The sequence below is a fragment of the Haemorhous mexicanus genome, chromosome 1, assembly GCF_027477595.1.
Source record: "Haemorhous mexicanus isolate bHaeMex1 chromosome 1, bHaeMex1.pri, whole genome shotgun sequence".
In the NCBI taxonomy this organism is placed as follows: Eukaryota; Metazoa; Chordata; class Aves; order Passeriformes; family Fringillidae; genus Haemorhous; species Haemorhous mexicanus.
The window spans coordinates 40547224-40559866 of record NC_082341.1 but is presented as its reverse complement, the minus strand read 5'-3'; the positions used below and the strand labels follow the sequence as shown (position 1 = coordinate 40559866).

General features: G+C 40.0%; 1 protein-coding gene across 6 annotated transcripts in view; it reads right to left on the bottom strand.

Moving 5' to 3' along the window:
• RBMS3 (RNA binding motif single stranded interacting protein 3) overlaps positions 1-12643 on the bottom strand; it is a 703797-nt gene that overhangs the window by 339353 nt on the left and 351801 nt on the right. For all 6 annotated transcript variants that reach the window (XR_009486534.1, XM_059846719.1, XM_059846669.1 and 3 more), the window contains one exon: positions 8882-9051. Coding sequence is in view for 5 of the 6 variants with exons in the window: in XM_059846719.1 (XP_059702702.1) it covers positions 8882-9051 (170 nt within the window). In the remaining variant the exon portion in view is untranslated. The remainder of the gene's footprint in view (positions 1-8881; positions 9052-12643) is intronic.

Genomic DNA, 12643 nt, shown 5'->3' with positions numbered 1-12643 from the left:
TGGGGACACAGAAAACACATGCCCAAGACAGAGAAAACCTTTTTAGATCTCTGTCAGTTCAACATCTTTTAAAAATTAGGCTGAAAACATTCTGTTGTTCCTGTATCTGTTTATAACGAGGCAAATAGAAAAACCTCTGACAGAGTTGCAACAATTCTAAGAAATTCCTTCTCCAGTGAACATCTTTAAAATAAATTAAAGCCTTTGCACTTTTTAACACAAATCTAGTAGCAACACTTGTCACACAAATAATTCTGGGAAGTTACCAAATACTTGGAATGAAGGATATTGCATGCTACATAGCACAGAGCTCTTGTCGATGCTTGTTTGGAATGGTATGAGAAAGTCTAGCGGCTGAACACAATGACATTTTTGTTTTTGTGCTGATAATATTCAATAGCTTTGCCACCAAAGCTGGCCTGCCACTTCCCCTCACATAGAAATTGCAGGCATGCACTAAGGTTTTTGCCATTAGCTGGAAGCAGTGCCCAGGTTTTTCTTGGTTTGGGGAGGGGGGTTGTTAAGCATGGCTGGTATTGTTTTCTTTCGGCAAAGCTTTAGGACAATGTAGTTCTCAAACAGAGCAGAACATTATCTGCGTCATACCTTCAAGGAAAAGGTTAAAGAAACATTTCTGCTACACAAATGTCAGAGTGTGAACAGCATGTCTCCATCTCCTCTCAAAAGCTGGTGGCTCCTAAGGAGTATAAACCACATGCCAGTCACAGAACTTCCGTCTCCACTCTCTGCACATGCAAGACAGCAACTGGCTCTGCTCTCCCACTGCTGCCATCAGCTCTCAAAGGATATGAGATCAGAAAGACACACTGAACCTGATACCATGGAATTTGGGAGAACTAACACCAAAAATGCAGACAAATCTAAAACACATGGATAAGCTTCAAAACAGAAGAAATAAAGATAACCAGAATTTGCAATGCCACTAAAAAAAACCCCAACAAAACACTGCTATGACTTAAAGGACAGTAGTGAAGCAACCTTTATCTAACCAACAGCATTTCAGCCAGCCCCCTCACTGGAAAACAGAAACCAAACATCAGAGTTTTCCAAGACACGTTAAGGGGCTGAAAAACTCAGACTGTCATGAGATCCATGGTTATGAAAGCCCTTTCACAGTGAACATCCACATTACAAAAATAGACACGTCCCACAGACTTATATGGGGGAGAGCCTGTCTGTCCTTTGGACAGTTTCTGGCCATGAGCACTTTCAGACTCAAGTAGAGACAAGAGTAGCCTCATGAATGGATGGTGATGCCACAGCTGACTGGCTGCACAAAAAATATGCTGGAAAAGCGAAGAAAGAAGGAGGACAAGGAAAGACTGGAGACATATATCTCAGCACAGGTTAGAAGAAGCTCATTAACTGTGTTGCCCTCCTATCCCAACACCCCTCCTGCACAGTAAGCAGAACAAGTGGCTGTTATGGTCATGCCCTTCACATTGCTACAGAAAACTTACTATTTCTGAGTTCTTTTTTTTAGTTATGAGGTGGGTTTTGTTTGGTTTTTTTACTTGTTCTTTCTTTTTTATTCCACAAGGACTTTAATTAAAATTCATCAAAAGAAATATTTTCAGCAGCAGTGTCTGAAAATGCTCTCCTCCTCCCACATCTTGCATTAAATCAGGTTCATCCAACTTGAAAGGAGATGAGAAACTCTCACTGACACTGTCACACGCCACTGAAAAGACAGGCACATTCAAAACAGAGGAGAGTGCAGGTGCTCATTTATTACTTTACGCAGATTATTTTTCTGCCTTTCTTCCTGACAATGGGAACGTTCACATCCCAGATGGAGCCCTCTGTAGTGCTGTGGGCATTTGCTGACCTAAAGTTTTGTTTTCCCTGATGAAAGAGGCAAGGCAAGAAGAGGATTGGTTTGTTGCCTACTGAGGCAGCTTTAATGTTTGTTTCTAACAATGGAAGATGTTTGGGGATTATTTCAATGGCAATGAGTGTACAAATAATTTTTCAACTATATCAGGTAAAGGAGAAAAAAATCTATACTCATCCATGTCCATATTTACACAATGCAAAAATATAATATATTAATATAACTGACTGCAAACCAACTGATTTTGGAAATGAAGATGTTGGTCAAAAGAAATACAAGGTCACTGCCTTGCATCACTTCAGACCTAGAGAGTTCCACAATGTTTCTCACAGCACTGATAAGCATCACCATTATAAAGATGTCTTCAATGCAAAAATTAACAAATCACGTCCACAGTATCAGTTTTCTCTGCTTTTATGCCTACATTATGCACCCTTAGCATTCACCATTTGGCTCCTGATCAAAAGCATTTTGATTTTAAAAAATTACCCTTCTTTCCCAATCTTGCGCCTCTCAATAAATTTTTAGGAAAAGTCCATGATACAAAGAACTTGAGAAGAAGGCAGATTTCTTCAATGTAATGCATCAGTGTGTTTTTCTCTGGTCTGCAAAGACAAACATTAGCAAATAAGAGGAATACACTCACGTAGTTCCCTCCTTGCTTTCTATCAGCACATTAGTCCAGCAGGGTGCTTGGTCCAGCAGTGCACTGTTCTTAGGATTGACTTTGCTTTCCTGATTTTACTTGGAATAACAAAGAAAATCCATGGGAGGAGAAAGGGGGAGGTTTGGGGTTTTTTCCCCCCTCAAATGTGGGCATTTCTTTAGCTCCCATGAAGACTGATCTCTTCAGCAGATATTTCATAGCCATTCCCAGTTCTCATTTTACTGGGCTACACTGAACCAAAATATCCACCAAGACTTTAAACAGGAACTATTCCCTGTGATGCCACATGGTTCCTATATGAGCTAATCCCACTGAATGAGTGCTCTCACCTTCATGCCCTCTCAGTCTCTGCTATATCACAGAGCAATGGTGTCAGCTGATATTAATTACAGGAGAGACGGAGGTTGTGGTTCTGTTTGAATTAATATGGAAGACAGAGTGCACATTGCTTTAACATACAGAATGTTACAGAATGCAGTAAATTCCTTTACCACTCCAAAGGTTACTTAAAAATTGAGGAGCAGACACAGCCTAATGCTCTGTAAGTCTCAAATAGTTTGGGTTTTGTTTTCACAAGGGTCGGGATGAGAACATCAGTTTACACTGAGTACAAATTTTGTCTGACTTCATTGTGGAACAGATTTACTGCTGAGATTGTTTTGGTATTTTTGGTCCTGAGCTCACTACAGCAGTTGTATTTTGGTTAACCTTCATTTTATATAGTTCAGAGTATTTTCAATTACTTTTCTTGGTAATCCAGTCAGAAAAAGGAAAGGAAGAGAATTTACTTTTCTCACATGTTCATTCCATCCCTTTTCATATAATATAATAATAATAATAATAATAGAGTCTTATTTTTAAACAAAATAAAAAGAAAATAAAAATAGTCAGGAACGTATAACTTGCTGCCTTAACACATGGCAGGAATGACCATTATAAACTTGCTATAAGATTTGGTCTAATGGAAATGTTGCACTTGTTGCAGCTATTAACAAGACAACCTATCCTGAAAGGCACCTTGAAGCCCTCTGAAACCTCAATGAACTCAACCTTTTTCTGTGAGGGCAAAAGGAATGCACACAGTTCATTTCAAAAATAGTCTAGAATATAAGTAAATTAATGTGTGACTTTTCAATTGATAACCTCAGTTACATTAGCCTTGGGACTAACCCTTTAGGAGAACCTAAACAGTGACAGCCTGAATATTTATTCAGGCGTTCCACAAGGCAAAACCAAGGACATTCAAAATTAACAGAGAGGCTAAAATCTCACACTTAATGAATTGTCAAGGAGCCAATCAGGATACCTTCAGACAAAAGAGAAATTAAAAAAAAAAAAAAGAACAAAAAAACAAAACCATTAAAGCAACCAACACCACTAACCCAAAACAGCCACAAAACACTGAATAATCTGCTCAGAAGTATCAATCTAGAAGTTATTTAAAGAAAGCAACACTCATGGAAATCATTATGCAGCAGGGATTTCCCATACCTGGAAAACCTTGGAGAAGTCTGTCCTGTCTTGCTCAAGAGTTAGCCTGAGCAGCACACAGACTTACTCTCTTTAGGTTTAGATATTTCTATTGTTGTTGTTTTAATTAATTAAATAGGCCCTTTAATTTTACTCTGGAATACAAAAAACTCAATTTCACTGAATCAAGATGGACAGAGGTAGTCTTTTGAATACATGTTAATGTCTTAACTGTGCAATGAGGAAGCCTTAGGTTTTAGCCAAATGCTGGAGTTTTACGCCAACTTTTCAAAATTACTTGGGGGGGGGGGGGGGGGGGGGGGGAAGAGATACAAAACAACTCTTTTCCCAGATTTTTTTTCCCTTCTGCAAAACTTATTTTATCTTTTAAAAAATTTTGGGCCTAAATCTTCTTCAGTGCAAAAATGTAAGAACAAACAGAAAAACTAAAATCTTGAGAAGCAGACTGACTTCTTTAAATTAAATATGTTTTAAAATAATAAAGCTCAGATATTTAGTCTGTGTGTGAGATTTCTTTCACCTTATCTTCACCAGGATGCAGTTAGGAAGAACAGGATGAGTCTAGTTTAATAGGGCCCTAATTTAATTCATCTCTGTGTGTTTTTAAGAAGATCTTAGAATTCTCCTGGATGAAATATGAGGCAATGCATGAAAATTTAAGTGACAAATTATGACTATTTCAAAGACAATAATTTATATTTTGCTTGCAAAATGACACACTATGAAAATTTTCCTGTCTATAATATTACATTTTAAGGCTGATTATCTTCACTTTTAATGAAAAGTGTATTTTTACTGGACACACATACAATGATAGATACACATACAATGGTGTACACCACTGCATCAGCAGAGAGTGTGTACCTCTGAGAAATAAATTATAACTATGTGATACTTACTATTAACATTATGAAGTGCGTAAGTATTTAAGTTTTAGACTAATTGTTGTCACCTTATTGAAAAGCTCTCATACCTTCTCGGTGATTTTTCATGGGCAGCTCCTCACAGCACTAACTCCTTCACAGCATAGCCAACAAACTCCATCTCTTTCTTCTCAACTAGCTACCCCACTCTTTTGTAGCACCCTTCTTCTTACTGGACACAGCTGTGGCCTATTAAGGGCAGGCCTGTTCCTAATCTTTGGTGATTAGTACAGCTGCAACTCCTCAGGTGTGAGACTACCTTCTGCACTATCTTTATTTTCTTACGTTCTATCCCTCCACAACTAATTAGTTGTGATGATCAGTATAATCACAGATAAGTATAAAGTCTTTTTTTACAAATCTCAGAAAAGGTTAAGAGAGGCCAAGGTCCATTTTTGGCAGTTCCTTTACTCAGTGTTTATGAAAATCCAGAAGAATATGCATACACAAAAGAACAACAGATTCTTGCTTGCTTTAACACTTTTACTCTTTTTTGATGTAACTTTTGAAAGAGTTATTGCATAGAGTCCCAAAAGATACAGTGCAGCCTAACAGCTCCCTGCTGCAAAAGTGAATTTGATGAAATTCTGCTGGACACACGTTAAACCAACTACTGAGGATCAGAACCACACAAAAAGAAAAATCTTCCACTAGCAATTTTTTTTTCATTTACTCAGCTACTGTACAGCCTATGATGACTTGTTTTCCTTTAGTTATATGAACAGTTTGACAGATTACTGTGACAAGGTTACTCTCCAATTGATAAAAGGTTTGATAGTGTCGGAACATTTGTCAGAAATGTCTCACATCACGTGTAATGGACTCTGCACTTCAAGCATCAATGGTACTCCAGTCTGCTGTTTCTTGTTTAGTGTGCAATGCACACCAACAAAAACATACAGCAGAAAGACAGAAAAGCAGGCAGGATTCATCAAACAGCCCCGTGCTTTATCAAACAATTCTGATTAAAGGAGTTTTGCTTCCTTAATGCCCCTCACAAAATGAAATTAAATGAAAAACTTTACACATGACTTGAAGGGTGGCCTCCATATGGGACTAAACCTGAAAATGGGATGGGCTGTGATAATGTACATAAACATCAGTGTTTACAGCATTTCCTGTGCTTCTGGCAGGGAAATATTGTGGGTTTAGAACATTATTCCTCAGCCTGCCAAATGTGAGACATTAGAAATGATAGTTGTACTGCTAACAGCCTTGTTCCATGCTAGGGCAGAGGAAATGGGTTCAGAAGGGCTCATTTTAGGCACTGGCAGCTAGCCTATGGGAACCAGTGGGCTGGACATAAGCCAGCTTTGGTGAATACTTCCCTTAAATACAGCTCTCCAAAAATATTGTACTACAAAATAATAATATGGTTTCTAGATTGGAATTAAGGTTTTTACTTCACATCTTGCAGCAAACAATGCTAATATTAGGCTATGCAGGAAGCCTAGGAGCCAGCACCTTCTGCTCATTTGTAAATACCTGTTCACATGAAGATTTTAATGCCTGGTGAATCCCCAGCCAGGTAAGCTACAAAAGAGCTCTACAGAGGAAAACATTTCTGAGCAGATAAATCCTTTTTCTTCATATAGCAGCAGACTGTTGGGTTTAGTTTTAGTGGGGTTTTTGGGGAGAAGGGTTGGGTTTGAGGGTTTTTTTGGGAGTGGGGACAGGTGAAGAGATAGGAGCTTTAGACCTTTATCTACTTCTACTGTGTAACCACCTGCAAAGGTAAAGAAAATATCTAGCAATGTATTACTTAAAATCTCCATATTGCTGTCATGAGCAAGAGTATCTGAGATTGCTTAAAACATCACTGGCAAGAGTATGAGCAAAAGTCAGATTAAAGCATTTCTCAGATCACACTGCATCCTGGAAAGCAATGGGGGAGAATGCACCACCACAGTGGCCAGTACAAATTCTTGTATTTTCATATGCTTAAGTTTCCCTACATTGTCTTTCTCTTCTGCCTCAATAAATTCTTTTAATTTTCTGAAAAAAAGAGTCAGAAGAACTATCTGGTTTCTTCTCACTGACATTCAGCCAAAGGATAGAAAAATCAGCAAAATGAGTGTCAGCATTTTTCTTAAAGAGCATCTGTTCACACAGGAACCTCATGACAGCAAGACAAAGCCCTCTAATCTTGTATCAGATTAAGTTTAGTGGAGCACATTAAAAAAGTTTCCACAGTGCTACAAGGAAGCTCTGAGATACTTGATTTGCACTTCCCATACGCAGACAAGGGGTAGAGACACACTCCCTGAACTTCATGATTCAAGTATCACTGCTCACACCACAGCCCCACAGCACGACTACAGCACTTAAGCACCAAAGGTGTGAGGCTCCTTTAGGAATAATTAGTTCAGTCCTGATCAGCTGAAAGGGTTTATGTGAACTGGAGAAGGGTAAGACTGCAAGAAGATGTATCACAAAACAGCTTTTTGAAAGCAAACCAGCTTTTTGAACATCAGTAGACTACAGTCAATTTATACCTACTGAGGATCTTCCCCTTGAACTGGGATTATCTGCGACTGTCACGTGTCAGTGAATGGAGCTTCTACAAATGTTGGACAGGTACACTCACATTTCAGCTTGCATGAAATAGAAAACATCACCAGCACACTATTCTCCTGTGAGCAGTGAGTCAGTTCTACCCACAGAAGCTTTAATAGCAGAAAGTCACAGGGAAGAGCTTCAAGCTCACTCAGGTCTAAGTATCACTTCAGTAAGGCTGCTAGCTCCAGTCATGGCCAGTCATGCCCGCATAAAGAGTACACAGGGAAGTCTTTCAGGACTTTTAATCAAAATCAGGAAAGGCAGAATGTCATAAAATTGTAAAAACCCACTGAATTGCTACTCCTATTGCAAGCTTCAAAACAACAGTCATTTGGATTCAGGTCTGTAGATCAGCCTCAGAGTGTTCCTTACTTTACCAGATTTCAATTATTGATATCTATTCGAAAGCCTGACTTTTGATGACAAAATACAGAGATGATGTTGTCTTTTGGAAAGGATGACTCTATGGCAAAAGCACTGCAGTTCTGCATCATAACAAGAGTGGACTTGCATTTTTCAAATTTCTCCTTGTGCTTATTTCAGCGCAAAAAAAAAAAAAAAAAGGTATGCTAAATTCCACCATAGTGATCTCTGGCTGGAATCTCCAACTGGATTATTCCCCTCCCACATGCCAACAATAATAATCAAGACTTTGGAATTCCAATCAGGTTGTCATTCCATATTGTCCACTACATCTAGTCAAGAGAAGAAGGGTAGAAGAGTGCAACATTTTAGGAAGTAATTCTTTTGATGATGCATGAGGAGCAAAAAGCACCTTTATGCCACCTCTTTGGTTTCAACACAAATAAAACACAATAAAACCAATCTTTATCAGTACAGTCTGCAAATATGACTCTCAAGATAACCAGGGAGGTAGAAGGTGCCACTTTCTACAGCATCATTTTTCAGTGGCACTGTAGTTAATTAGATGTTAATTATATGGCTACAAGGCCACCTTCAGTGAGTTTCATACTTCTCAATCTTTGAGCCCAGCAATGTGACACAGCAATCATAAAATGTGATAAATGATTGAGGGAGGAACACCCATGTTGTGTTGTGCACTGGGTTGTGATCCACAGATCATTGTAACTATAAAATCTGTCATTAGGGAGGTTTTCCTGCCACGCAAATTCTCCTTTGAAACATAAGAAATCAACCATATTAGAGCAAACAAAAGTCAATGTGAAGGCCCTCACCTCTCTTCCCCTAAACTCATCACCTGAAGTCTTTTAGCAGGCATTAATTAGCCATTCAACTAAAGGAAAAACAGTCAACCTTCAAGTGTAGGAGGCTTCTGATGCCTTTTAGGGGCCACACAAGTGTAAGCAGGAAGGCCAGCTCTGACATCTTCCTACAAAAGGCACTGAGTATGGGAAGGGCACTTACGGCTGGCACAGCTTGATAAGGTCCTGGTCGGTGGTGCCGGGTGGAAGGCCTCGAATGTACAGGTTGGTTTTACTCAACTGCTCTCCGCTGCTGTTGTTGCTGCTGTTGTTGCTGCTGTTTGTGCTGGGGCTGGGAGGAGCCATGGGGTGGGGAGCTGGTGCATAGGACTGCTGCAAAAAGAGCAAAACAAAAAGGCTGTTACTGGAAAAGGCAAAATAGCGTGGCAGAAGTGTGTGTGTTACCTGGGTAAATCCAGAACTGTGCTATGCTTGTCCTGCCCTCCCTGACCATTCCAGCTGCTCACGCCTATGGCACCTGTACCCACTCCAAGCCAGCAATGCCTTGCAAATGCCAAACAGGACCAACCAACATTTCGGTTCAGCCGTAGCTATGAAATGCATTATTCTACAGTACTGTTTCATTTGGAGTTAAAGTAGCTAGATCACAAAACAAAGCTCTGAAATGACAGATACTCAAGGAATAACTAGCACTAAAGAAAGAAATTAAACACAATCTGCTCTAAGAGTATGCTAAAACACAAATAAGAGTATCTAGCCAAAGGTACAGAAGCTGGTGCCAGAAGCCGAGCTAGTCTTTTCTAAACATGAGGAGCACCCAGTACATGCACAGTCAGGTGGCATAGGGTTGGCTAGGCAGGGAGAGGAGAGAAATTCCAAAGCAGCCTGAAAACACTCTGTTGTTACGGGTGTCTTTCGCAATAGAGAAACAGGGTTTGGAAAAGACGATCGAGCCAAGACCTTCTGCTCTCAAAATCATACCCACTTCTGAACAACCACAAACCACACACAGCAACTGGGAAATATTGCTTAAGAAGGGAGGCATTCTCACAGGGAAAAACAGTGTTCTCCCCTAACTCGCTGGTTAATACATGCTGTGAAAAAAGACACCCACATGCTAGAAAAATTACCTAAACATCTCTGATCTGGGGCAACAACAGAGAATTTCAATTGCTGCAAACCTCCCTGGCTCTCTGACCACTGGAGTATTTACTCACAGCTTGCCAGGAGAAAAAAGGAGTGATTGGGAGGAGGAGACCATCCTGTCACCACTGTGACCTATGCAGAAAAGCTGAAATCTAGGGAAGAAGTTGCAGGAGCTGGTGGATCCTGAGGACCAAGCTCCAGATGGGCAGTCACAGGAACTGCAGTCAGAGCTCCTGGAATCTAACTGCCTGCTGAGAGAGAGAAAATCCCATTTCCACAACGCAATCAGCACACTCTGCTAGCTTTATGTCTTGTGACAACAGCAGGTAAATGTTGGACCAATGCTAAGTTAACCATGCTATGCTAATGGACTAATAAAAGCAAAACATCTGCAATTTTCATTACAGCAGCAATGACACTTTAGTGACTTCTAATATGCTTGTTCTACTTTTAGGCCTTGAACAGAGAAAATATTTAAGTCTGTAAGTAATTCTGATCACGCTAATCAACTGCCCCTTTAATGTCAGTGGCTCTACTTTAGTGCTTATAATTATGCATACGCTAGATCACAGTCTTGGTAGATGCATGTTTCTAAATAAGTAGCTCTAAACTCTTTCAAACAAGTTCCTTTGTTTAATCCCTTATTTAGCAGGAAAAAAAGTTGGAGACTATAAGGGGAGCATCAATGACAGGTGATGATCAGACATTTCAATGAAATGAAACACCACACTTGCCACTGATGCCTTTACTCCTGGCCTCCTCCTTCCTTCTTCCCAGTATCTCCCATTTAAACCAGGATAGAGGGAACATAGCTCCAAGTGTCAAGACATCAGAATTCCCCTGCAATCTCACCTGGCTGTAATGTGACTCAAGTAGGAGCCATTAGAAGAAAAAATACTGGTTTTTAGTGTGATCACCATGCTATCAAGTAATGACATTCACTCTCATCGCCAGTAAAAGAGAAAGGGCAATGAGCTCCCTTCCCCAAGTCTCTGCACAGATACTTTTGCTGACAATCAAAAGCACTTAATGCATGCGGATCATATTTCTCTGCAAACACATTTTATCACTGGGTAATCCCCACCCACTCAAGCTTCAATGTCATTCCCAGAAATAGAGAGTAGAAGCAGCAGCCTTGAGTACCAGCACAGGCACCACCTCAACTGAGCTCCAACACTGGGGACACATCTTGGAAATCAGCTCTATGCCATGGTGGCAGCCCAGCTGGATAACACTACAAGCAACACTAACTGTATTATATACATAGGCACCTATATATTGTCATATCCTGTCTGAAAGCACATTTAAATCTCTGTGCACTGCATGGCCGTGGAAGAAGCAGGTATGACTGTGTATAACACATTGGGCTTTAATATATCAAAAGCCCAGGAAATATCCCATGAAATCTTGCACATTTTGAGCATTGCTAAGGTTAAATAAAAAGACAACAGAGGTCAAGGTTACATTCTAAAGCAGAAGCTTTACCCTACACGTCAGAGATTACCATGCACACTGAATGCACGTAAATGACGTAAAGCAGTGAAAAATCTTCCCATAAGCCAATGAAGTGCTATGTACTTTAATTATTAATTGATATTATTATATATGTCTTAGCAGGTGATAATGACTAAATGTCCTATTCTCACACCAACCTAATAAGCAAGAAAAAAAAAAAAGTGGAAATTTACCTTTGAAATACAAAGAGCAATTTTCATTCTATTATAAGATCTTTATCCTCACACAGAGGAAAACACTGGGGGCCTAATTCTAATTTAAGCTTAAGACATTTTATCCCTCTCAGCCAGCTGAAAGGGGATGTAGAACTGAACACAAAATACATTTACACTAATTTTGAGGCCACAGCCATTAAAAAAATAGAAAAAAAGTCTTCAATATACAGAGAATGAGGCCATATGACAGGCTGTCCCTCAAGTAAGAGCTGCTCAGAGAACAGGCACACCATAGGCCTGGGTTCCCAGCAGTATCCTCGGAGAAGCTTTAAGGATGGGCAGAGAGGCAGCCACACTCCACTTTAGGGGATGCTGATCTTCTCAGCCCAGCAAACACTGCTATACTCCAAACCCTCTTCACTAATAAATCTCAGCTACAGCAGCCCACAGTAATTTCCATGCATATCCAATACCCCAGAATACCATCTGCAGAAAGATTACAAAATTGCCTGTACTGAGGCTGATGACATCTTCTGGCTTGTTGCCAGACTGAAAGCTTCAGGTCAGAAGAAAGCTTCCTGTTCTTGTTTCCTGAGCTGCTGAGTATACGACTGATGGCAGAAGCACTGTGCCTCTAAATGAGCAAAGGATCTGGTTTGGTAATCTCCAAGTAATAAATGGAGTGAAAGAAATGACTGGCAACCTAATGATGATCCCAGATATGGACCACTAGGTACAGGATCCTGGACAATGCCAAAGTGAGGCACTCTCCAGGGCACCTGCACACCTGGTAGCAGGAAATATGTTTTGTTTTGATGTTGGACCCCTCCATGGCTGGGGGAAAAGCACTTAACTTTTCTGCCTCAAGAGCCAGGAGGAGCACCACTGTCAAGACTGGTTTGAAACATCCTGATACCAGCTATAGAAACCTGGAAAAGTGGTTTTGCCATGACAACCAAGTACAGGATCTACGCCTCTAAGAAGAAAAAAGAAAAAAAAAAAAAAAAAAAAAAAAGGCAAAATCTAAATGTTTCACTTCAAGAGAGAGCTGGAATTCAGAGCTGGTTTTGCCATTAATTTTTCACATAACCAATGCAACCAACTCATTTTTCAATTCTCATGCTTCATTATTCAGTGGAGAGTGTGTG